The 27608-nt window shown below is 44.9% G+C and overlaps 1 protein-coding gene across 1 annotated transcript; it reads right to left on the reverse strand.

The window, feature by feature from the left end:
* Positions 1–208: 208 nt before the first annotated feature.
* SNX18 (sorting nexin 18) lies at positions 209–27504 on the reverse strand. Its single transcript, XM_082835774.1, has 2 exons — positions 25764–27504; positions 209–3013 (listed from the first exon to the last, which is right to left on the reverse strand). Exons 1-2 carry the CDS (start codon positions 27385–27387, stop codon positions 2760–2762), a joined length of 1878 nt encoding a protein of 625 aa, XP_082691900.1. The 5' UTR covers positions 27388–27504; the 3' UTR covers positions 209–2759.
* Between the last annotated feature and the right edge of the window lie 104 nt (positions 27505–27608).

Genomic DNA, 27608 nt, shown 5'->3' on the forward strand with positions numbered 1-27608 from the left:
ATTCAAGCCAAGGAGCACTGACTTTCCGTTTCATTTTCAAATGTGTTCCCTTATTCCAGCTTTACACTGTACCTTCAGATACAAAAGCCTAGAAGAGAAACAGGGTTGCAATGCACGGCTGTAGAACCAGTCTCGCTGCATTAGACTTGAGGCATATAAACGACTCTGTCTCTAATTAAAATAGCAAAGCCAAGCTCAAGTGCATGCCCTCCTGTTCTAAATACATCATATATCTGAAGTATAAATTATAGAAATAAAGACAAATAATGGCATGAAGGGCATGATAGTTTATTTTAAAAAACTGTACCACACTGATCATAATGACCAGCATACACATTATGATGGCTTTTCTCTTGGGTATTAACATTGCAGTATTTTTGTATACTGCAATGTTTCAATAGGACCAAGAACGTTAGAGATATAAAGATCTTAGATGAAAATGAACACTAATAATTCCGGTATCCTACCCCACAGAATTAATTTAAACCCCTTATGAATCAGTGGCATTATAATGTTATATAGTTATGAAGGATGAAAGTTCTCTTCTAAATAGGCAGCATGAACTTATACTTCCTTTTTCTTTAATCTTTAGTTTTTATAATTTAAGCTATGTCCACCCTGGCCAAAGCACAATCATACAAGACACCTCAGATAATTTCAATGCTACCATTGCAAAGTTTAGTGATTTTTACTTAAACAAACAAACAAAATCAAACCACTGCCAAAAAAGGAGGCAAGTAAAACTGATTTTCCAATCATTTGAAAAGCATAGTGCTTATTTGTCCAATACAGACTCAAACTTAAATTAAATGCTATCATTATAATCTCCAAACTTCTGCAATAAAATTAACATTTATATATATATATATATACACACACATATATATATATATATACACACACATATATATATACACACATATATATATATATGGGTTTTGTTTATAGAACTGTATTTTGCAATCAACAAGAGAAAGTTATTTTTTAAAGAACAATATATTTGGTTACAGTTCCACATGTTGGTAGTAGAGACAAAGCCACATGATGTTAAATCTGGCTCTAAGTTACCTAAGGTATAAAATTTTGATCAAAATTATGATACTCTGATCTTAAAAATTCAACCCATGTGAGATTACTTTTTAGAGTAAATGTGCTGTTGAGTAATCATTTCAATAACCTTCTCTTTGTATGACTATCTGCAAATTGGCCCTTTTCTTTAATCAATGTGACTCACCAGCATTTCAAACTGACCTCTTTACTTCTATGTTACCATTTTTATACCCAGGGATTTCTGAGGCAGCATAAGTTTGACTTCATTAAAAACAGTAAATACTTTAACCTTTCAGTGACAGTTTTTAAATCTGTAAACTCAAGAATCACATTATTGAGCTCAGCAACTATAAAAACATTGAGATTTTGGCATTTCTAACCAGAATCTCTTTGTGCTTTTTAAATTAAGCTGCTTTTGAATCGTTTTGGTATTTATCAGCCATCGTATTTCCCTTATAATAATAAAAGAATATACTTAAGGTAATTTTTAAGGTTAAATGTTCTGGGGGCTTATCAATACTTAAAAACAGAAACAAAAACAATTACTTTTTTCCGTCAGCATTTGGAATAGTAGAAATTATTTCTGGTCCCTCCTTAGATCAACCAACACTACTTTTCATCACGTATAACACTGAATTTTACAGACATCCCTGAAAAGTTTTTGATAAGTAAACGAGTGAATCACAGTGGAGTCTCCATCAGTTAACAGTGTAGATCCAGTAACAAAACAAAACAAAACAAAAATTACACTGAATGTTAAAAGAAAATCTTCAAGCTAAAAAAAAAAAAAGAAAAGAAAAGAAAACCCTCCTTAGAATTAAAACCGAGTGTGTGTTGTCACTGATTCTGTGCTCGTGTCTCCAATTGATTAGACTCCTTCTCTGGGTTATAAGACATGTTCGATGAAATCTCCACACCAAGTTTCCAGGACACTTGAGTGAAGAGGCTATGCTACTGTAGCATCTAAGGGAACAGAGTGGCACCGTTTTCTTCCCTAACAGACACCACATCCAAAGATGAGCATGCGTGTCCCTCCACTGTGCTCACCAGCATGTATCAGGAGACAAAACTTGCTGGGCAAACTGATGACAGCTGATCCTCCCACCCCGCCCCCAGCATCAACAGGAGGTTCCCAGCAGTTTGTCATTATGTGCACTGGCCTTTCACTCTTTCAGTCAGAAAAGTTGTGGTTACTTTAAAAAGGGGGTGGGGGGGTGGAGAAATGAAAAAACCAAGAGTCTAAAGGCACAAAGTCGCATAGCTGCTCTAGTTGGAGTTTGTAAACAGAGAATAAGTTGAATTTAGGTAATCCCAATCTGTGAGAGTAAAAAGGCATCCGCAGCAGGCTTTTATCCAGCCAGCTTCTTTGAGACCCTTCATGGGTTTTGAGGTCTACAAAGTATGCACTAAAATACCCATACTTCAAAAAGCAATAAGGCAAATAGTATAATCATTATTCCAAAAGTTACAATGGTAGTGTAGGCATACATAGTATAATTTAGTTACAATGTGTGGTACTGTTTCTATTATATAACCATATTAACTGCTTCTTTCCTACATAATTATATATTCAGCCGAGTTTCAGTTGAACACAAAACCATCCTTGTACCACTGCTGACAGTTGGCAATAGCTCTTTCATAGCAGTTTTTATTCTGCTGTAGAAATTATCCTTGAGCTGAAAAAAAGTCCATAATCCAACCTCCAGTCATTAAACACTATCATATTTGTGAAGAGCCTCTTCCAACTTCTGCGTCACTTTTTGGAAAAATATTATTTGTTGTTGTAAGAAATGCTGCATCTGTGATTTAAAGTCTCTTACTCGAATTTGATGGAAGTGGTGAATTTCTGCCAAAGTGGCAAAAGAAATAGTGTTACAGCGATCCTGAATGCCATCAGCCTTTTGGATCTCCATCTTCCCTTCTTCCACGTGTCGCCTACTCTCCTTTACTTTGGTAAGAGCTCCTGTAGTTAAGACAAAAATTAATTAAAAAATATATATGTATCCCAGTGGTACAGCTACATAGTAAACAGAATGCTGGGCATTATAAATACTTGCCTGAACTATTTTAAAGTCCTTTGGCGTTTAAAGGGTTGACCATAATCACTTATTAAAAAAGAAGAAATCTGGTAAAGTTTCTGAAAACACCTCCATTGCCGCAACTTCAGTTATCAAAACCAGCTTTTGCCATTGACCAAGTAGCTATAGCATGTTTCATCTCTTGCAGGCAGAGAAACTATAAACGACAGATATCAAACTCCAAGGAATTGTCCCTAAAAAGAAAAACTAAGCAACTTTGCAGTTTTAACATTCTTAAGAGAAAAGGTGTGACACCATTATATATGCATATATTAAGAGAGACATTTATAAAGGGGAGAATATTGCATGCATGCCTGGTTTTGACTCCACATTCTATCAGGAGACCCGTACCTGCAGCATAATGGCCCTGTGAAGTAAAAATTTGCCTCCTTTTCTTTCTTTTCTTTTCTTTTTTTTTGGCCACGTGGCATGTGGGATCTTAGTTCTCCAACCAGGGATCAAACCCGTGCTCTGAGCTTCATTAGAAGCTCAGAGTCCTAACCACTGGACCGCCAGGGAAGTCCCTCGCCTCCTTTTCTTTAGGAGCTGTAAAGATCAGTGAGTTTTGAGTCTGCCCTAGTGATGATCTGGGAATGAAGCCAGAAGGTGTCATAGCCTCCAGTCAAGAAATGTCTCACCAGAGGGTGTGTGCAAGGAGGAGGGAAAAGCACGGTCTCTGTGGCAGGTGCCACATGAGGGCAGACCCTCCCCTAGAAGCATAGTCATATGAAAACACAAAAGGCTGAGGATGCTTAGGGGGTAGGAAAAATAAAGACTATTCATGGGTTCGTAAAAATGATAAAGCTCAGATCACTTGAGCACAGCCAGCTCAAGAATCCAGAATACCTGACTCCATGTGGCACCCATTCTACTAAACCATGATGAAAGAGAGAAACGTCTAGGGCACCTGGCTTGGAGGTCTGCGGACATGGTGATGCTACAGGGGGGGAAGGTAGCCTGTTTAGAAGGCAGTGGGAAAGCTGAGCAACTTTGTTGTGGAAATGTTCAGTTTTAGCTGATGGTGAAATACACAGGGGAAAAGCCCTATATCTAAATTTCTTCAAATCTACAAAATAATATAGAGTAAACCTAGTATTAAATACAGCGCTTAGAGCCTAAACAGCGTCTTTTTTTTTTTGGCACAGCTCAAAGACCCGAGAAATTAAAACCCACCGACAACAAATGTTATAGCTACGTATGTATGTATGTATATTTTCATTTATTTATTCTAAAGAAGATCTTTACCTGAAAAGCAGGTGAGCCCTGGAGTAGAGAAAATGCCCTGCTTCCCCTGTGACCACACAGCGGAGATGCCGTTCGTGTTAGCAGAGCTACAGGAAGACCCTTCACCCATTCCCCTAAGAAGCCATCGCCCTGAAAATACAGCGCTGTTAACATTTTCCCCATGGCGGACGGGACTCGGGAAGCAGTGAAACCTGCCTGCTTGTGGTCTCAATACTAAACAGAGAAAGGGCGCTCCCCCTCAGAGAGAGAAGATAATTTTTTGTAGCAAACTTATGTTCATTATATTTGTACAAGTGTCCTGTCCCGGTTTATATGTAAAAATTGAAGTTGAAGAGACCAGGAAAGCATGAGACAGAAAACTAAAAAAGAAAAGAAAAATATTTCAAAAAGATGGCTGAGAATATGAAATTTATGTTTCAAATGGTTGAGAGTGAGAACAAGAAGTCAAGAGAGCCAAGTCTCAGGAGATCTGACTGTTCATGTGATTCGGGGCCGAGGTGCGGGGCCCACCGTGCGAACACAGAGGACAGGCGCCAGTGCCCTGCTCCCGCAAACCCCCGGGCAGCTGTGCAGCAGCTGTGGCCTGTCCTGCGAATATGCTGCAGGTATTACTTGTTCTAGTTACTAGAGTCCAGCACAGAGGAGCTCAGAAACCTGGCCCTGAGCTGTGCCAATGTCAATGAACCTGCAGCTTGTCAGACTCCAGATGAGATCGCCATATTCTCAGAAATGACATTCTATTACACAGAACTGCAGACTGCAGACGTGCATCCATGAAACCAACTTACAAATGAAAAAGACTGAAGTTTTCACAACTTGAATCATATCGGCATACATTTTCAAAACTCCTGGACACAGTACAAGTATTAAATCTCCGCAAGGTCTGAAGGCCTTTTGGCATTTGACACCTTTAAGCTTTCTGAGTGTACATACTAAAGGAGCCGAGAATTTAAGTCTCACTTTTCTCCCAACTGTAAGTTTATTTACTAAATAACACACAGCCCCAAACAGTTGGGCTCTGGGGCTAGAATCTCAGCTTTACCAACATTTATGGAGGGTCTAGTGTAGAGCACAGAGCTGGCACACGGAGAAACTCACAAGAAATGTTCAAGTCCCCACCCTCCGGAAGCTCTCGAGGGAATCACCTCGCAAAGCACACTGAGGACAAGCACACAACCATGACATGAAGTGAAACAGGACCACAAAGCACAGAATTCTGCATAGGAGCTGAATATGGCTTTCTCCACGATAACGTGATCGTGTCACAAGGGAAAATGCTCGGAGGGCCTGCTACGTGCCAGGCAGTGCTGTGGACAAAGGGTGGAGGAAGGGCGAGAGGCAGGGAACAGGCGTAGATAACAGTAAATGGTAGCAGCCAAAAATAGTCACAATATAGGCGAGGCACTTTCCGTGTACCAACTCTCACCCTGCTGCTACTTTGCAACAGACATTACTACTATTTTATGACAAGGGAACTGAGAAAGCCACCCAACCTCTTCGAGCCTCAAAGTCAGCGGTAACCCAGTAAGAGGCAGAGGAGATGGGATCTGAGTGTACAGTGACTTCAAAGCAAACACTACAAATATTCAGAAAAGAAACTGGAGCCTGAATAGGCAAAAAAGCAAGGTGGGCGCTGGTGAGCAGGGTGCAGGGGATAAGGGCTGGGCCACTGAGGATCAGCTATCCCCTCTCCTCCCCTTGACCCCAGGCCTCCCCACCCCCTGCCCCAGAGCTGGGGCTCCCGCACTGCCCTTCTCCCTTCCCACCTTCCTTGCAGGTCCCGGACTTTTATTCTAACATGCAAGTCAGAAGACCTTGTGAGTATGTAAAATAAACCATATAGGTTTTGAAAATTTCCCTCTGGAATCTTACGAACCTAATTCAATTCACTAATTGTACCTGCAAAGCCTTTTAATATTTATAAGATGTCTGATTTTAATATTTATAAGATGTCTGATTTTCTTATCTTTGTAGCATATGATTAGGATGCCACAAAACATCGAAAAAGCAGCACATATTTCATTATTTTGAAAATGTAAGCTCAGACCTACATGGGGGAGGGGGGCCTCTCTTCCCCTGCCTCTCTCCCCCCGACTTAGATCTTACTGGAAAGTTATATAAATTAAGAACTACCACCAAAAACAGTAACATACAACCCCTGGATGGGCTTTGCCTTTGTTTGCTCTAGTGCAGTTGGACATCCCAGCAAAAAATTATTTTGCGAACTAGGAAGGACAGAAAAAAATACTGAGGAGAGTAAGCACCCAAAGGCCAATTTTACTTGGAATTTTGGGTTAACGCACTTAATGCAATTCAAATCCATTAGCATAATGCATCAGGATTGCAAGTAGCAAGGAAATAGGAGGAGATATAAGATATGTTTTTTAAGAAGAGACATACTTCCTATTTTAGGGACTATTTTTTGATGTGACAAGATTTACATGCCTGAAACCATTAAAAATCTATACAAGGCAGCATATGTATCAAACAGCATTCTATGAACGTACAAACTCTGGTAGAAGAGTGAGTGCTAGGTGTAATCAAAGAAGATCATGTCTCCACAAAACGGGACCCACGAATTTAGAGCAAGTTTTAAAATAACAACAGCAACAACCTCTTTTAACTAAAATGTAGCTAAACTGATTTTCCCCCAGATCCACCTTCAGAACAAAAATGATTAACAATAAAACAGGCTGATAGCAGTATACTTTTTTTTGGAGGGGGGGGCTGCACTGGGCCTTTGTTGCTGCGCGCAGGCTTTCTCTAGTTGTGGCGAGCAGGGGCTACTCTTCACTGCGGTGCGCGGTCTTCTCATTGGGGTGGCTTCTCTTGTCGCGGAGCACAGGCTCTAGGCGCGCGGGCTCAGTAGTTGTGGCGCGTGGGCTCTAGAGCGCAAGCTCAGTAGTTGTGGCGCACGGGCTTAGTTGCTCCGTGGCATGTAAGATCTTCCTAGACCAGGGCTCGAACCCGTGTCCCCTGCATTGGCAGGCAGATTCCTAACCACTGCACTACCAGGGAAGTCCCAGCAATATACTTTTTGAAAAATCATAAGAGTTCCTGAGTTGAGAGAGCAGTCCAGTTCTTCTCTAAGCAGCTGGCTGTTAAAGTTCAGGATGACAACCCCAAAGACCTTCAACGCCAAACCCCCCAAAAAGGAAGTTATCTTTTGTAAAATATTATTCAAAGTTTAAAAAATTATTTCCTTTAAGAAGAAAACCATTTTGCTTTTAAATATTCACCTTACAATCCTCTGGTTAGTTCTTCCTATACATTTTAACACTATACATTAACACTTCCTATACATTAAACACTAAGGGTTTAGCGTGTTTGCTTTCTTATGAGAAAGGTAAAGTCAAGTCCTTCAGTAAAGCTAATTATGGAAGTTAATTAACTGGTTTACTGTCTGAGAGTGAACAGGAAGAAAAAAAAAGTGACATCCTTTAAACAGCTCAAGCTATCCATCTGAACAAACAGCATGGGTGTTTAAACACTTGGGGATTGACAAACAGAACTATTGGGTTGGGCAAAAAGTTCACTCGGGTTTTCAGTAACATCTTAAGAAAAAACCCAAACGAAGATTGGCCAAACTTTTTGGCCAATCCAGTACTTTCTGGAGTTTCCCTAAAGCTTCCCTCTTACCCCCCTTCTACCCACTGCATTTCTAAATTCTGGGTTCTCTCAAGATCTAAGTGGGTACATACTTTTCCAATAGAAATTATATTACAAACATTGGTTTAGATGTAAGAAAAATAGTTTAAGTAATAGAACTAGCACTTGGGTTTTGTCACAAATGGCATACTCTCGCAGTTTGCCGATTCTCAAACTGGGAATTATCTGTACACACTTCTATGCTTCACATATTTTCATACTTAAAATATTAAGTATCACAAGGAAGGCAGAGATAGCCACATTTTCAATCAGGTTTAGCTTCTAAGGAGTGAGAGTTGGAGAAAGAAAACTACTGGAGCAGAGTTAGATCACTACAGACTTGCTACTTCTAAGATAGCTTAAAAAATTAATTTGTAGCTTAAGAAACAACGGCAGAGGTACAATATAACCAGCTGTAGAGTTGTAACAAAGCATTACAGCATATTTTTAAGTACTCTCTCAGCCGTACTGCATTTTTTACCAAACTCAAGAGGAGTGTAAATAAAAGCTAAAACCATGGCCCAGAATCTAAAGAGCAAAGGGAACACACATTTTTATCATGCAATTGATAAAAAAACAGGCAAGGGTTTTCAAAACCTGTACTTTTTATGTGGCTAATTTAGAAGGTATCTATCCCCTGCCAGGTCTCTCCTCTCATAAACATCACATTGCTATCTTGCTTTCATACCAGAAAAGGAAAAACAAAGAATTAAGGGAGAGAAATGATAAAATAAAGCCTAAGATGAAAAGTAGTTGCTGTTGTATTAAACAGAAGTCCCCATAACACTCACGGGTAGGGCAGTGATTTTAAAATGAAAGAAAATTAGTGTCAAACACATAGCTAGTGGGAAGCAGCCACACAGCACAGGGAGATCAGCTCGGTGCTCTGTGACCACCTAGAGGGGTGGGATAGGGAGGGTGGGAGGGACATGCAAGAGGGAGGGGATATGAGGATATATTTATATGTATGGTTGATTCACTTTGTTATACAGCAGAAACTAACACACCATTGTAAAGCAGTTATACTCCAATAAAGATGTTAAAAAAAATGAAAGAAAATTAAAAATAGGAGAGATCAGAGGGAAACACATTTTAGAATGGGAACCTAAGTACATAACTGTAAAACTGTCTCTTGGGCTAAAAGACAGACATTATATGGAATAATATATGGGCAAAATAAGATTTTACTATGAAAAGAAAATGGTGGAGGCAAGTATTAAATTCTGACATTAAATAAGAAGGGGCTGACAACACAGAGCAGTATTATATTCTTCATTTAAAAAAAAATAACAAGACAAAATAACAAGAAGGTAACAAATGAAAAATGGTTCAGCCTCCCCAAGTTACACAACTGAAAATAAACTCTTAAAGTGTATTTGAAGTACAGGAAAAAGTAGTAATGAAAGTGGGGCAATATATTTCCACCACACCCATGACTTTGCTTCCAAACAGGCAAAAGCAACCCAGCTCCCGTTCAGGACACCAGGCTGAGCTGGACACATTTCAGGTGTTTCTTCCTCAGAGGGTGGCTGAAAGGAACACAGAGACAGCCCCTCCTAAAAAGGCTTACAGGCTGAGAGGGAACCTTCAGCTGAGCACTCAATCTAATTATTAAATCAACTGGACAAATTATTTAAATTTCTCCACAGGATAGAGGTTCACCCAGGAACTGATCACCCTAAGCCTTTATTCCAAAGGGTGGAGCAGGAACCCTGAGGACTTCATTCTCATCCATCACTCCGTCCTGGCAAGGCACCCACTGGGGAAGCCAGGAGAGCTGATTCCTCAGTGAGAAGGGCAGAGTTGGGTCCCAGATTTTCTTTTTAATGCACAATAAGGGCTTTAGATGAGTTTTTGGTACAGTTTTCTCAGTCTCTCTAACAACAGGCTAAGTGACTTGTCCAAAGTCCCACAGCTAATTCCTGGCAAAGAACCCACCCTTCCTACCTGCCTGCCAGCCCTGCCACTTCCCACTTAACATACCAGGCAGGGCCTCTGCTCCACTCTGCTGAAAAGGGTCCTTCCTTTTCCATGTTTGGAGAGGTAAAAGGAAAACTAAACCAGTATTTCAACTTTGCTTTAGGACCTGCTATTAACAAAATCTCCCAGACTCCTTTGGCATTCTTAGCTGACTCTGTACATGCAAAATTCCTAACACGTTCATCTGTATACTTATCGCAATTGCCCAGTCTCAGAGAAAGGCACTTTGCCTGCTTCACCATCACCAACCCCAGCAGAACTCATGTCCTAAATTCACTCCCAGCCCTCTCCTACCATCTGCTTGGTATCTTACAGTGTGAGCACAGTTTTAAAGCATGCTCAGGCTGGAATGAGCATCCTGCCTCATAATCCGCATGCACTCAATTTCAGAGGAATATTACACGTTTGTGGTGAACATAAAAACATAAAGAAATCAATCATATGACAAAGTTCATTAATATTATAACCTTAAAAGGCTCAAACTCAAACAAACTCATTTTATAGATTAATTACAATCCAGGAAGTCAGCACCATTTTTTCTTTCTTTTTTTTTTTTAAATTTATTGATTGATCGATTGATTGATTGATTGATTGGCTGTGTTGGGTCTTCATTGCTGCGCACAGGCTTCCTCTACTTGCAGCGAGCGGGCGCTACTCTTCATTGTGGCGTGCGGGCTTCTCATTGCAGTGGCCTCTCTTGTGGAGCACGGACTTCAGGCGCGCAGGCTTCAGTAGTTGTGGTGCACGGACTTAGTTGCTCTGCGGGATGTGGGATCTTCCCAGACCAGGGCTCGAACCCACATCCCCTGCATTGGCAGGCGGATTCTTAACCACTGCGCCACCAGGGAAGTCCCAGCACCATTTTCAAAAGCATCATGTTATTTATACAGCATGCCATTAAATTATGTACATCAGTAAAACTGTTTAGGAAGCATTTTATTGCCATTTTGGTTTTTCTAAAATGAGAGCAGTGAAGCTCTGGTGTCATCTAGTCAATTAGCACATTTTAAGAACCCACTACCAGCTGAACTAAAGCACATTAGCAAATACAGTCACACTACATTAAACTCTGCTGTATCGTTTGCTTCTGATTTGCAGACAGAAAGCACTTTCCTGGCAACTTCTGACCCAGCAAAACTAGACAGGGGCAAAAAACCACTGCAATGCCTCAGGCATTTTAACCAGGGAGGCCCTAAATTCAGCTGAAGAAGTTGTCCAGCTTCCTTTCAGTTTCCCTGGTTAAGGCCTCTCCTCCACCTCCCTCAGGCCCCCCAGGGCTTGCTGGCTGCTCCAAACGCTCCCAACCCACCAGTTTCTGCACCTGAACTTTGCCTTCCTTTCTTCAACCAAATCTCTTATTCTCAGTATGCTTTGTCCCTCCTCAGACCAATTATACAAAAGGCCCAGTCACTAAGCAACAGGGATCCAAAAGCTACATTTTCTCCCTTAAAAAAAAAAAAAAAAAAAGCAAGCATTTTATTTAATTTTGAAATCATGACTGTGCCAGAAACATTAACTAGATTTTCTGTCTTCCCAGGGCCCTGCCCCAGAAAACCCAGACTTTGGTGTGAGGGACAGAACAGGAGACGGGCTGAAGGGCACAGGGACAGCTGCGCAGAAGTTGCCTGAGACTGGACTAGACCTGTTTTTCTTCATTCCCTCCTATGCGTAAAATGTTGAAAGAGAATGCTAATTTGGTCAATGTGGCCTACTTTGCTCTTATCCTCTCATCACTGGTACCCACCCCTCTGTGTCCCTGCTAACTCCCCATTAACTCTTTCCCCTCCCCTTTCCTTCCTCCTTTTGGTCTCCACCCACCCACTTGTTGATTCCTCCTTCCCCTCTCTGCTCCAATATTTACTTTTTGATTTTTTTTTTTTTGAGTAAAACGGCTCAAAAAACAAAGGCTGGCATTACGTAACAGAGACAGGACGGCCGTCCATCCAGGCAAAACAGTCCCACGTGAGCACCTGCTCTATGCAAAAGCTGTGGTCTGCACCTCGCGGGGTCTCGTTTTCTTCTCTCAGAGGTGGCCAGGACACTTAGACAAGGTAAGCAACTTTATGAGGTGTCAGCTGCACATGAACCTGGGCTGCCCAACTTCCCAGCCCAAGCAGTTCCCTGTACCTGCCCGATGGGGGCTGCCTCCTCCCTGAGATCTCAAAGCCCCATGGACCAGCCCCGGTACACAGCACGCCACGCCAAGCCCTCCAGAAGCCTCATCTCAGGGATAAGCAACCCCTGACCTGCCTCCAGGCCCTCAAAATTCTATTCCTGAATCACATCCTACTAAGTGGGCTCCAGATCTGGACCACATTAGTAAACTCTGGAGGGCACGAATAGTACTACTGAACTCAAGACAGTGATAGCAATTTTTTGAAGGGATTAAGTGTCCTTAGAGCCAAGAACTATCAAAATGCAAAGATATAATTAATTTAAGATTCACTTTCAATTCACAAAGAGAACTTTTGAGTCATTTTAAAAGGAGGGAAGAGGCTCTCGGGACAAGGATCATAAACTGCAAAAAGCAATAACAACAAAAACGTGGTTGCTTGATAATGAAAAAATTAATCATTTAAAGAACTCAAGCCTCTAGGCTTGGTTTGGTCCTGAAGGTACAAGAAGTCGTTTGTTCTAGGTAAAAGCCTTATTATATCCTAATTAAGCAGCCCTTACAGCTTCATTCAGCAATCACCACAAGTGTAAGGGCAGAAGGACATTTCGTATGAATGAAAGCATTCACTTGAGTGCACCGCATCTTAAAACATTTGATTACTTTTACTCACTATGTACATACATTCACACAGCTCACCTTGTTCCAAAAATGAAGAGGGAAATCACATGATTGTATCTCTTGTGGCTCATTTGGTAAAATAGGCTGTTCATCGCTAGGAAATTTTACATATAATAAACGTTCTTATGTTTCAGCTGATACTGAATATTAAATCTGTGATAAAGATACTAGGGTGATAATTTCAAGAGAATTCTGCAAAACAGTGTCTTTATTTCAGCAGCGTCTGGATACAATGGTGAAAATGTTGATTTGCCTATGGCCAAGCAAACATAGATAAAGACTTTAAAATCTGAGAATAAGAAAAGCATGTATCATTTTTTTTCTTAAAGGCTTTATACCCAGAAAATCATAATAATATAAGGTAGAAAGAATATCCTTGATAATCATGAACATACAATAAAACTTGAAAAAACAACTGATGTTATAAAACAGAATCCATATAATGGTTTAAATTCAGAGAATACAGTTGATGACTGAGGTCCATTGTTCACAGTTCCTAATTTCCTAATTCTTTTGTTTCCTGATATACATGCATGAATATTGGTCTGTACAAATAAAGCGGCATTAGATATGTTCGCAAGCTGCCAGCACTTTGAATTGAAATGACCTTTGACATACAACAAAACATACATGTACCTAAGAGAAAAGTGAACATTGGAAACTACCTTTAACCAAAGGTAAACCTTAGTTTCTTTTTTTCCAGGAAGATAAAGGGAGGCCCAAGCTAAAATAAATCTAATAGAAGCTGCTAAACAGATAGGCCCCTCTATATGGGGCAGGAAGAGAGTGAGGTGGCACCGGCCCTTTAGAATGGAAACCAGGGAGATGTGAGTTACCCGCCCAAAGCCAGGATCCTTGATTGCCACGACTGCTTCTGAGAGGGCTGCAGTTCGTACTACAGTTAGAGTAATATTTTCAAAGAATCTTTCTTTCAAGTATTCTTCTCAAATAATGTCTAGTTTTTAACTTTAGAACTGTAATTGTAAACCCTGGTGTTAACCAACTGCTATTTAAGCTATGGTGGTACCAGTGGTGAGCGGCTAGCCCAGCATTAATCGCTTTCCTTAGTGCCGTCTGCTGTGGCCCTTATGACTGGAACTTCACATGGCTTTATAATCACTAAGCTTTGGAGACAATTTCTAAATCAGCTGCTGTAAACTTAGGAACACTCTTGACCCTGGGCTTTTCCTGCTTCCTGACACTGGCAGGGACCAGGTTTCCACTGGCTCTGAGTCTTTACTCTGGCCACATCTGGACTTCCTGAACTAGTTGTAAATAACCAGCTGAAGCCAAAACAACGCAGCTAGAAATATATCATTTTAAGATAGACATGAAATACAACTCAAAAAGCATGAAAACTTATAGATTACCCATGTTGACATTTACTAGTTTTTAAAGATGTCTCACTGCAGGCAATAGGTGGGCTTTTGTGAAAATCACAGATGTCAATATAACTAAGTATAATTTTAAAAAAACAGAAAATAGGATTTCTAAGACTCCCTTCAGCCCCATTTCTTCTCTTTCCCTCTAATCCTTCTCCTTTTCTTAACCTGCCTATTTCTATTCCTGGTATCCCTACTTTCTGTCACCCAGACGGAAAACTTCAAAGCCCGCCTCGAGCCTGGTCTACTAATAAGCCTCTGCCGGCCTGTACTCAGCCCACAGGAGCAGCTTCTTGGGGACCAGGCTGCACTCACTGAGGGATGCCTGCAAGAGCTCACAGTTAGGTTTCTGTGGCTCACTTCCTGTCTGCCAAGTGGGGATAAAGAGAGAATATACCTCAAAATCTCCCATGAGGTTTAAATGGATATAATGCATATAAAACGTGAAGCATCGTGCCTGGCACAGGAAGCCCCCAAAGTATGTTCCCTACTTTTATCACAATTCCGATGTCACTCTTCAGTTTCAAACCTTTAGTGGCTGTTGACTGCCTACAGGATAAAACTCAATTTTCTAGCAGATGTACTACTTACTGTAGCATAAAGAGTACTGACCAAGGTCAAGGCAAAAAGGGAACTCAAATGCTGGCTCCTTATTAGCTGTGTGATCCTGGAACTCACTTTACGTCCCTGAGCCTCAGCTCCCACAGATACCCAGCGGGGGAGTTAACAGCTGTGCTGGGTTCAATAGTATCTACCCCCCCACCCCGCTCCAACAAAATTCACATCCACCTGGAAACTGTGAGTGTGATCTTATTTGGATCTATTAGTTTAGGTTAGGTTGTACTCCGTTAGGATGGGCCCTAAATCCAACATGATTAGTTAGCATCCTTAAAAGAAAAGGAGACAAAGGGACACACAGGGAGAACGCCAGGTGAAGACGGAGGGAGACCGGAGCCAAGAACAGCAAGGAGTGCTGGCAACCACCAGAAGCTGGAGGGAGCCTCCCCTGGAGCCTTTGGAGGCAGTGTGGCCCTGCCGACACCTTCATTTTGGACTTCTAGACTCCAGAACTGTGTGTGAGAGAATAAATTGCTACTTTTTTTAAGCCACCCGGTTTGTGGTAACTTGTTTCAGCAGTCCTGGCAAACAAATACAACAGCTAATAGTTAATGCTTAAAGACATTTGCCATAGAAATGGCAAATGGTCCACCCAAAGAAACGGAGGCTGAGAGGAGCTGCTGGTGGGAACTCAGCCCCACGCAGCTGTGCGTCCAGGCGCACTACCACCCTGCTGCTATACCCACTCCTGAACAGAATGAGACACAATGGATGTGACTGCCCGCAATACCGCTGCTCACAAAGCGAACAGTCCAAACTGGCGGCCACAGCTACACATACACCAGCTACCTAACCTGCTGGACCTCCAAGTCAAGGGTCAGCAAACATTTTCTTTAAGGGTCAGATAGTAAATATTTGATGCTTTGCAAGACGAGGCAAAATCGAGGCCTATATAACCATTAAAAATGGAACCTTTAAAAAATGTAAAAAGCATCCTTCGCTCAAGTGCTATAAACAGACAGGCACCTGGGTGGGCTGGACCCGCAGGCTGTAGTCTGCAGACCCCTGCTCCATCTCCAAGCATCTCCACTGATGGCTCCACAGGCCCTAGTGTGCAGGTCATTTTACACTCCTTCCTGTCCCTTGCCCCACTCCTGTTGGCACACAGCCCCTTGTGTCTCCTCCTCCCCACTCCCACAGACACTGCCTCAGTTTAGGACTGCAACATGTCTTGCCTGAATCACTGCAAGAACTCCCCATCTTGCCCCACCCTGAGCCACCCTTCACACCTGTCTCCAGGACCTGCGCATCTAAAGTGCCGGCCCGACCACATCAATACCCTTGTCTGATCTTCCATGATGCTCCCCCCATCAACTCCAGCAGCACATCAAAATCACGTGAGGACCTTTCTTAAGAACATCAATGTCTAGGCCACACATTCCTGACATTCAGATTCAACAGATCCAGGGTGGGGCCCAGGTACAGCTAGCTGCAACCACTCCAAGGCTGACTGTGCGAGGCACCCAGAATTTAATCCCTGATTTTTGTACATATGGTTCCCTCTGCCCAGAATGCCCTTCCCTGCTCTGCCTACCAGGAAAACTTCCAACTGCTTTTCAAAACTCTTCTTAGACTGAGACTGGGAGAAGCCACCCCTGAACTCTCCCGTTCACTCTGCACAGTTAACCATGCCTGCCTCCTCTGTCCTACTTCACACCATGGCACGTGCCCACGACTGCATGAGTCACGCTGTACAGTGACAGCTAACTCACCCTGTCAGCCTCCCTCACTGACCTGAGCCCTGGGCTTGCAGCGTATCAGCTTTCATATGCTTATCAAAGCTAGCCTAAAGCATTCTCAAGATCAACCATGCACCTTCCATCAATGTTCCTCCAAAAGTCAAAATACAATTATCTTTCAAAGGGAAAACCAGTGCTACCACCCAAACCTCTAACACAAATGACAGCAACTCTCCATCCTCCTGACTCCCACGCACTCTTATTATACAGGCACTAAGTTAGATCTACCTCCTATTTCAATTTTCTGCACACACGTCCTCCCTCCCTCATGGAACTGCATCTTCCCTGAGGGCAAGGACCTCCTGCTTAAGACGCTCAGTGCTTTGTGTATCCAAGTCACTCAGCAAGGTGAATGCACTCACTCTGGATCATATGCTTCGAATGAAGCAAAAGGGACCTTCAGTATTATCATGAAGGCTTACCGAAGAGGAAAGAAGTGTATGATATACAAGTTTAAACACCAGCAATCAATATAAAGTGAAACCTAAGGTACATAATATTAATTTTTCTGGCACATAAAGCATTTTCAAACTTCCTCCCCACCGTCTCAATGAATTATGGAAAGTCATTTCGTAGATACTTAAGTCTAAGACGTTTAAACCGCTCACATGTTAATGACTTCATCCATAATCCATAACCAGATCCTATCTTTATTTCCTGTACACTTTTAAACCCTGTTATCCATCATCATATAAATTGAAAAACAAAAGCATTCTATGAATCACAGAAGAAATCTATTTTAAAATCAACCAAAAAATACTTACGGGAGTGACTACTTCATTAATTCAACAAGCATTCATTAAGTACTTACTACGCATGCACAAAACGGTGGAACTTCATACTAGAGGAACGTAAAAACTCCGATCCCCACACACTAACCAAGCAATGTATAGTCTCTGGCACACCAGTCAGCGTTCCATCAGCGATGGTGACTTGGAAAAGGGCTGGGATACTCCAAGGAAGAGAACTCGACCTGAGGCTTGACTGTGCACGTGTTGGATGGGGGAGATGTGGAACAGAACACAGGAAGCTGTCAGTCTCCAAGCATTACACTCACGTCCTGACAGCCCATCCCCACCTCTGTGCCACTCACGGCCTTCCTCATCTCAGCTGATGGAAACTCCATTCTCAGGGTTGGTGAAGCCAAAAACCAGAGTCACCCTTGATGACTCCTCTTCCTCTCAGGTGCCACATCTGATCCCTTAGGAAAACCTGCAGATTCTACCTCCAAAACATACCTACAGTGGGACCCCTCCTCACTGTCTCATCATCTCTCACCTGGATTAATAGATTATTGGCTCCCTGCTCCTGCCTTTGACCCCCTCCCCCCTCCCCATCCTATTCTCAACACACCAACTGGACTAGGTCTCTTCCAAGGCCTATTGGTACATCATTCCTTCGCTCAAGACCTGCAATGGCTCCCTTCTCACTTGAGCTTTTACTCCAGATCCTGACAATGACCTCTAAAGCCCTATAAGCCGAACCTTCCGGGACCTCATCTCCTACTCAGACCCTCTTAGCTCCAAGCACCTGGCCTCCTCCTGCCTGGCCAGCACACACCCATGCCAACGCCTTTGCTCTAGCTGTTATCTTCTGCCTGAGAAGCTCTGCCCCATACCTGCTTGGCTAATGCCCTCACCTCCTGCAGGCCTCGGCTGAAATCTCACCTTCTCAGGGAGGCCTCAACGATCACCCTTTTCATTCTGCCCCATGCCCACTTGAACCGTTCCACTTTAATTTTTCCCCCTAACACATATCATCCTTTGACGTACATTATAATTACGTACTGTGTGTTTTCCCTTGTGGCTCCACCCTGCTAGAATGTAAACGCCACAAGGGCAGTGACCTTTGTTTTGACTACTGATGCAACCCTAGCATCTTTATAGTGCCTGACCTATGATGGGCACTTAAACATCTGTTAAGTAAAATCAGGTTTATCTTTCAGAGGATCCCATGAATAAATCGAATGATGTTAAGCTCCCCTCCGTAACCACTGTATCCCTACCAGCTAAATAACACATAAAATTTCTTTATCAGAAGAGAAAAGTCACATCACAGCAAGAGATGTAAAGTTCTAAGAAAAGGAGCAGAAATGACGTGGACTAAAACTCGTCCACACTGGAGTTTAACCAAGCTACAAATCCAAGACCAACAATGCAAGACTGGTCCTACTTCCGGAGAGGAGACAGCACTTAGAACTCACAGCGAAGTACAGTCTGTAGGAGGGAAAAAGCCCGTCACACCTTCTCTCTCTCGTGAGCCTATTAATTACAACCTCACTGGGGTCGGAAGGAAGCTGCTCCGGCGCCCAGCTCGCCTCGGCTTCGGAACACCTGGGAGCTCTCGCCCGCAGGCAAGAGGCCAGGTAGTCATCACTTTCACATCGCAGCACCTGGCAGGGCAAGCCCTGCATGCACGTTTGCTGATCCAAACTAAAAACGCATGACTCTTCTTTCACGTCAACTGATAAAGGATTTTCACACTACTAGATCGCACAGTCTCGTAAGCAAATAGAACGCTACTGAAACTAGCCTGAAACAATGTCGAAATGTTCATCATATACTTAGGAGTATTTTATTTTCAATGCAGGAACGATGCTATTAAAGTCAACCAACAGAACGATACCTAGGAAATCGTGAACCTCACATTTACAGATGAGGGAACTGAAGCTCAGAAATGCCAGTGCTTGGTGCAGGCCACAAGTAATTTGGAGGAGGAGAGGGACTGGCGACAGCAAACTGGTGACCCCACTAACACTGACGTTTATTCCTCTGTTACCATTTCTTCTGGTGTGCAATACAGGACAGCTGAGTTAAAATACAACGCTCAACTGCTATACCGATGCTCCCTTGGCGTTTCATCCTTTTGCCTGCAATTCTGGTGGTAAAAGGCCACCAGGAGGGATGATAAGATCCCTGGAATTGCCTTTTAAGGGACAGTACCTCCCATTTTAAAGGTACCATTTTACTTTGCAAAAATAAAGCATTTAAGTGAGCAGTTACTAAGAACCATAACATTTGATCCTCATGATAACCTTATGAGGAAGTGTTCCCACTTTGTCAATTCAAAACAAGGCTTATAGAGGTTAGAACAGCTTGCCCAAAGCTCCGCTCACATCACACACTGGTCGCCCAGATGCCAGGCTGGCCCACAGTGGTGAGACTGTGCCTGTGGGGCTCTAGAGCTGACTCAGCTCCCTGTCAGAACTGGGCCAGCCCCATCTCCTCTGTGTAGCCCTGAGGGCTCTCAGCAACCTGGCACACAGCTTCTCTGCCACTAGTCAAAAAACTCCATGAGGGGACTTCCTGGTGGTCCAGTGTTTAAGACTCCATGCTTCCACTGAAGGGGACACGGGTTTGATCCCTGGTCGGGGAACTAAGCTCCCACATGCTGCTTGGCACGGCCAAGAAATAAAATTTAAAACAAACAAACAAACAAACAAACAAAATTCATGAGGATCAGAGTCCTGTCTGTCCCTCCTGCAGACACGAATCGAGTCTCTGTAAACGCGGGATGACAGACAGTACAGGTCTTCCGGGCACTGTCTCTCTAAACAGATCTAAGCATTATTGTGCTGTGTGTGTGTGTGTGTGTGTGTGTGTGACAGATCATCATAAATTGATGGCAAATCAAATCTAACTTGATATTACACTTTGGTTTTAAAACACTTTGAGAGACAATATAGCAGATTTTTATTCAGCCTGAAAAGAGGGAATGTAGTTTAAGAAAAATGTCATGTTTGTATCGGTTGTTTGGGTTCCACACAGTCTTTGGAAATCCAAAGATGACCAGACAGGAGCCTGTGAGGAGGATACTTCTGAATAAAGAGGAAAATCCAGCTGAGTCCAAGAGTCCTCAGAAGACCATGGGTGGGAGTGTGGGTCCCCGCCTTCTTTGGGCTCTGTGGTGACCAGCCTAACAGACTGAGCTTCCTGGTGTGATTCTCACGAGGGCTTCGTGGCTCAAAAAAGAAGTCAGAGAAACCAATGACAGGGTGATGTGAGCAGTATCCCCATCTAGATCGTGACCAAGACTGTTGGTGGCCAGTCATGCTGACATTTTTTTTTTTTTTTTTTTTTTGCAGTGCGCGGGCCTCTCACTGTTGTGGCCTCTCCCGTTGCGGAGCACAGGCTCCAGACGCGCAGGCTCAGCGGCCATGGCTCACGGTCCCAGTGCTCCGCGGCATGTGGGATCTTCCCGGACCGGGGCACGAACCCCTGTCCCCTGCATCGGCAGGCGGACTCTCAACCACTGTGCCACCAGGGAAGCCCCATGCTGACATTTTAACCAAGGAATTCAGTCATCTATAACAAAAGCCCCAAAGGTAACCTCATCTTCACTAAGAAAATATAGTTGGACCAAAGATTAAGGCCTGGAACTGAAGTTTCCTTAAAAAGTAGCTGGGAGGGCTTCCCTGGTGGCGCAGTGGTTGAGAGTCCGCCTGCCGATGCAGGGGACAGGGGTTCGTGCCCCGGTCCGGGAAGATCCCACATGCCGCGGAGCACTGGGCCCGTGAGCCATGGCCGCTGAGCCTGCGCGCCCGGAGCCTGTGCTCCGTAACGGGAGAGGCCACAACAGTGAGAGGCCCGCGTACCGCAAAAAAAAAAAAAAAAAAAAAAAGGAGCTGGGGATGGAAGGACGGGAGAGGAGAAATGGGTGCAGTTAAGACGGGGCTAAAGCAAAAAAGATGAATGACCTCGGTTTCTAGCCGAGGTTTCAAAATAAGGATGAGCTTGTAAACAGCCCGCCTATTAGACCTTTTCTCTGTATTCCTGGCACCACCCTCTCAGGGCTATTTTTAGCTACAGGAGAAAGGGGAGCAGAGAGGGAAGGGCTCACGGTGGCCCAGCCTCACCTCGTGTGCCCTGCCGGGACTCCGGCTATCTTTAATTAATGTCTGAGGGACATAAGACTGACCCTCCCTGTGCTGAAAGGAAGCACAATGGTGAAATTCTACCCCACAAGACTGATAGGCCCACTACTGGTGTACCATTCCTGAGGTCCCGGGGCTGTTTTCTGTTCAAAAGAAGGCTCCATCTGGAACGTTTACAGAGGGCAGTGAAGTAGACCCTGCCTGCATGTTTAATTTACAAGTACAGAAAACAGCACTGCCTTGTTTATATATCTAGTTCTGCATCCTCACTTCACACACTAAGACTACATTTTACCAACCAATCACTTTTACATGATTTTATACCTTTTCTCTGGAATACAATTTCATAAATGACTCCCTCTGGCTATCTAGTCCAGATTCATAAACAAAGATGAAACCAACATTTCTCATCATCTAACATTACAGCCTTTCCCTTTCGCAATATTCCCCAAGAGATAAGCCTAAAGCTTTTAAACCACCACAACTCACTGACATTCAGGTTAAGCTTCATTAAATATTAGAGGTTAATTGTATCTTTGGAAACAGAACTGAATATGCTAGGAAACTGATAGTGAAATATATTCTATGTACCACCCCAAACTCAGCAAGGCCGGCATTATAAAGACATACTGCAGGCAGGGGTGATAAAGAGGGAAAGGATAAAAGGCTGCCATTTCAAGAAAAGACAATCAAGACCACAAGGTTACAAAGCTCAGTGATAAGACCTGTGTAGACTGCTTAGTCAGCGATCAATGAACTGCCCATGAACAAAGAATTTAAGGGACTCCTGTGAAGACAAAGCAAAATATGAAGAAAATTCAAACAGGTTCTGAATTCCACCTACTGTACTTCAAACTACAGCAAACTGCCTTCTTCCCACACTCAACTCCATTAACAGAAATAGGTCTGTTTATTTAAGACTTCATCAGTTGATGAAAAAAATCAGAATTCTAACCATTCCCTTTTCGCTGAAGGAAACACAAGGCTCTTTTCACTTTTGCAGAAAGTACTTATACTAAAACCATTATTAAGTTTAAGCGATGGTTTCAGTACTAAGTAGAGTCAGAAAATCCCAGTCCACCACATTTGAGAGTATCTGAGTTTTCCACCCTCTTTCTGGAGCTGGTTCCTCACCAGCCTCAGATGTCCATCCTGAGACCAGTTGCATTTTCTTAATGGGACATGAAGGCAGGCTGCAAAGCAGGTGGACGTCCTCACACTGCAGAAATATTACTCACTGGTTGAGTGCCTGGGAAGTTCTATAGAGAGGGATCTAGCAGGACCTGTTTCCCCTCCCATTTTTTATCGCCTAAGTCTATATGGAGAGGAGGTGCCAGGCGATGACCAAGAAAAAAGCAAACTATCTGGAAAGTATGTGAAAAGATCATCAATTTGCCGGGCAAACTTATGACAGGACTGACAGTTAAACTATGGCCAACGGTCCAGCTCGACACTCTCCAATTAGAACCTGCAGCGGGGATGGAAATATTCCTCACCTCTGTTGTCCAATATGGTAGCCGCTAGCTATAAAACACTTGAAATATAGCTAGTGTGACTAAGGAACTGAACTTTATTTTAACTAACTTAAACAGTCCCACGTGGCTTGCAGACCCAGCATGGAACAGCACAGGTTCAGGACGCTAGGAAAGCTGGCTGATGGCAGCAGTCTCCTGGATAAGAAAAGGGCTCAGAGGAGCCTACTGTTCCTGTCCTTTCCCCTAGAATTAAGGGGGGAAAAAACTAATTAACTCTCCTTCTTAACTGCTTTAGTAATTGAAAAGCACTTTCTAATCATTTTCTGACTCAACTGAATGTGGGTCTCTTAATATATGAAAGATTGTATACGCTGCTTAAAGATTTTCACTTTTTTTTTTTTTTGGCTCTCCTCTCAAAAGTCACAGTAAGGCCTCTGATATGATTACACTTTGAGGCCTTGGAGGAAAAAACAACTTGCAAACAAAATCCCCAAGTGCTCAGACTAAGAACGATTCATTCCAACAGCAACTGTGTATGGGGCTGTGGGGGGAGGTGTTTGAGCTGCTCTTTACAACCACGTGAACATCCAGAACATGTTCAAAAAGCTTTAGCCTGGCTAAAGCTCATCTGCATTCCTAAAAATGCCAGCACTAGCATCCTTGATAAACGCTGGCTGTAAACAAATGCTTTTAGCCTTATGTACTGCACACTACAGCTTTAAATGGCAGTACATTCTAAAGACACGTCATCTAGGGACACAGGTTCCCTGTACGTTACACACCAAGGATACCCCAGAAACAAACTACGTTGAATATCAACTGGTGTTCTTTTCCGAAGTTCCTAAAGATTATTATGTTTAGTGCCCTTGAATTGTTTAAACAACGTAAAAATGGTACTGGTTTTAATGAAGGAAATTTCTCAAATCCCAGCAGGAAACTATTTTAGTTCTAGAGTTAAAAAAATAAACTATGTATATGGTTTAACAGGCTACATATAAACTCAAAATAGACCTTAGAGCAAACATCACACCTTTTCTAATAAATAATTTCAATGGCAGAGCACCTGACAAGACTGAGTGTGTGGTCTGATGACAGTAAAACCAGTGAATGGATGGATGAAACCCTGTAGTAGCCAGTCACCCATGTGTGGCTGCAGGAGTCTGTCCTGGCTCCACCCTTTCAACTACTTACCAACAATTTGCATAAACTTACAGAAACAGTTAAAAAGGCGGCCAGCACTGATGTAACACAATGGAATTTAAATGTAAGGTCCTGCATTAAAGGCTCAAAGAGCCAGTTGCACCAGCACCATCCAAAATGTCAAGGGTTCACAGCAATTTATGCAAAAAAGCATAAGGAATGTAGATGCAGCTTCAATGCAGGTCCAAAGCGATATGGCTGCTCAAATAGCTAATTCAGCCTTACACTGCACTTACAAAACGTAAATTGCCAAGAAAGTTACTGTTCTCTACTAAAACTAGTACTGCAGATGTTTGGGGTGCATTTTATCAGGGGCAAAGCCAAGATCAACGTGTCTGAAGGACCCCCCCTTTGGTAAGTTAGAAGACTGTCACATACTTGGAAGGGGAAGGACTGCAGCAGAGGGGAAGGAAGCTGCTGTCCCCAATGGTCTGAAGGGCTGACATGTTGGTAAGGAACAGACTTATTTTGTGTGGTTCCAGGGAACAGAAAGAGAATCAAGAGAGGCAAGTTTTAGTTCAATACCAGGAAGAATAGGTCAAAGATCAGGGCTGTTCGTAAAGGGACTGGCCCACATGGCAGGGCAGTGAGCATCTCATTACTGAAGGCGAGACCTGGTGGCCCAAGGTTTCCACCACCTCAGGAAGGCAGTGAGGTGACTCCCTCTTCCCTCTCCACACTGAACAGAAGACATTCACAGGCAAGGCTGCCTCCCTAACTCCACCCCCTCCCCATTCTCCCTCTCTCGAGGCATGCTCTCAGAAGTTAGTGACTAACGTTAAGACAGGAATTACTAATTTATTTATTGCAGATTGTAAAAAAACAATCTGCAAACTTCAGTGCTTTAACAATAGTTAGGGACTCTAACAACTACTAACAAAACAAGCTCTGACAGGCAGCTAGGCAGCTAACTCACTGGGATACCAGAAACACTGCTCTCAGACACAATACTCAGAGATTCTATACGTTCTACATAGCTTCCCTGCATCATTCTCCTAAATAATGTTCTTAATTTCAGTCTGTTAATAGACTCCAAACTCAAAATGACCGAACCTAGAGAGAGTAATTTTCTTAAAACTTCCTGAAATTAGAGTGGGTCTTTTACCTCATCTCACAAAGGCTGCAAGCAAGAAGCCTGTGCAGACAATTCCTAAGCTGCCCCAGCCAGCACCTCAGAGAACCGACCCTAACGTCTACCAACGCAGTGACTGAGTGGTGTGCAGGGCGAAAGCAGAACTTACCTTTATTTGCAGATATCCATTCCCCCCCCCCTCTTATTTCCACACTTCCGGAAACCCACGACTAAGTGACACTGCCAGTGTCCAAATGGATGCCTAACATGGTTTGGGTCCCCTTCTAATTCTACCCTAGACACAAGATTACAGATTCCAGAAGCTCATTGCCCGACTATTCAAACTCTAAAATGACAGCATTGTCATCAAAAGTACTCTCAGAAACTCCTCTGAAGAGTACCGGCGCCCTGTCCGCAAATATTTTAAGGAGGAAGCTACCGGCCCCCAATCCGCCCTATGCTCAGGGCACCGCTTGGCCGTCCACATCCCTGCTGTATTCCCGACCTGTGGGATATTAATCTGAAACAGACGATGGTAGTTCTGTCAAAGTCACCCTTTCAGCCTGAACAACACATTCCACACCACCTGCTCTAAAGGCCAGGCTTTACCTTTCTGAACGTGGATGATGTCGGGGAAGTTGGCCAGGTGCCCCTGATACAGCGCTAACAGGTCCATGACGGGGTCCAGGTCCTGCCTGGGCTGGTCAGCGAAGAGCTCGCCGATGGCGTCGTAGGCATCTCCGGTGAAGGCGATGGCCTGGTTCAGGCCGGCCGAGAAGGCCTGCTGGTCCAGCTCAAAGGCCTGGCTGAGGCCGCGGAAGGACTGGCCCACCTTCTGATACTCCTTCTTGAAGCCCGTCACCTGCTTGCGCGCGAATTCATTGGCCGTGTGGTTGAGCTGCAGCGCGCTGTCGTCCATCTTCTTGGTGAAGCACTTGAAGCCGTCGATCTTGCTCTCCACCTCCTGCAGGTCGAGGGCGGCGGCAGGGGGTGTGCTCAGGGTCAGGAAGAAGTTGGCGCCCACCATCTCATCCTTCTCGGCCTTCCTCTTGCCCTGTTTCCAGGCCTTCTCGTCGGTGCTGCTGGGGCAGGTCAGGAAGTGCTGGAAGACGTCGCACTGCGCCAGCACCGGGTGGCTGGCCATGTGGTTCATCCACCAGATCAGGCCCTTCCTGCGCTTGGAGATGAAGTCCTCCTCGAAGCGGCCGGTGGCCTGCTTCTCGGGCAGGTGGGGCACCGAGATGACGGGGAACTTCTCGGCTAGGCGCGCATACAACCAGTCAAAGTGCTTGTAGCGCCGGTGCACTGGCACCTGCGTGTGCGTGGGCACCAGCTTGTAGGAGATGTAGCTCTTCATGCCCTTGAACTTGGTCTGCTTGGTGGGGTCGTCGATGGTGCACTGGAAAGGGTAGGGGTTCTCCTGCCACTCGGGGCCGTAGGGCCCCAGCACCACGCACAGCTTGTCCCCGTCCTTCACGAAGCCCGACGCCTCGCCCAGCACGAAGGCCTCCCCGCCCGACTTGACGAAGGTGGAGAAGCGATTGAGGTTGCGGCTCACGGTGGCCGAGCTCTTGGCCCCCGACGGGTGGTGCTGCGGGGGCGCCGAGCCGCCGCGGGAGCCCAGCGACAAGTCGGTGCGTGTGGACAGGCGGTAGCGGCCCGCAGCGCCGACGCCCCCCGACGACGAGCCGTCGAGGTCCGGGTACGCGCCGCTGCCCAGCACGCCCGGCTCGTCAGCCACCGTGGAGCTGTCGTCCCACTCGTCGTCCCAGTCATCGTCGCTGCCCTGGCTGGCCTGGTAGCCGCCGCCGTAGAGCTGCTGCGGCGACGGCTGCAGGGCACCCCCGCCATACGAGAAGCCAGCGCCCGGCGGCTGGAAGGTGCTCGGCGGCGGCGCCTGCTGCGGTTGCAGCAGCGGTTGGAAGGCGTCGGGCGGCGGCTTGAAGGAGGCGGGCGGCGCGGCGGGCAGGGGCTCGAAACCGCCGGGTGGCACGTTGGCGTAGCGAGCCGGGGCGCCCGGGCCGCCGTCGCCCGCCGGGCCGGGCTCGGGGGCTCGGATCACCTGCACGTACGAGGCCGGGAAGAGGCCGCGGTCCCCGCGGCTGTTGATCCCCTCGAGCCAGCCCTCGATGTCCTGCTCGCTGCACAGGCTCAGCACCTCGTGCTCCCGCAGCGAGATCTCGCCCGGGTTCTCCGACCTGAAGTCGTACAGCGCCCGGGCGCGCAGCGCCATGGTCCCGGCGCCCCGGAGGGCTGCCCCCGACTCCTGGCGCCCCGAGCCTGCTGCCGGCCCGAGGGGGCCGCGGTGGTGCCCGCGCCCTGGCGCGCGGAGAGAAGCCCCGAAGGCGGCGCACACTCCTGTGCCCCTGCCCGCCGGTCGCACCCTCCGCGCCCTCCGCGCCGCTCGGCTTGTAGCGCTGACTGCCGCGCTGGGCGGCCGCCGCGGCCGGTTGG

This window comes from Leucopleurus acutus (assembly GCF_964270905.1).
Source record: "Leucopleurus acutus genome assembly, chromosome: 3".
NCBI classification, from domain to species: domain Eukaryota; kingdom Metazoa; phylum Chordata; class Mammalia; order Artiodactyla; family Delphinidae; genus Leucopleurus; species Leucopleurus acutus.

Bases quoted from the DNA above. Each gene is read 5' to 3' on its own strand.
- SNX18 (XM_082835774.1), bottom strand. From the start codon at position 27,387: ATGGCGCTGCGCGCCCGGGCGCTGTACGACTTCAGGTCGGAGAACCCG. The intron at 3,014-25,763 runs GTAAAGCCTGGC...TCTTAACTACAG, and splicing joins CATCATCCACGTTCAGAAAG to GAGCTCTTACCAAAGTAAAG.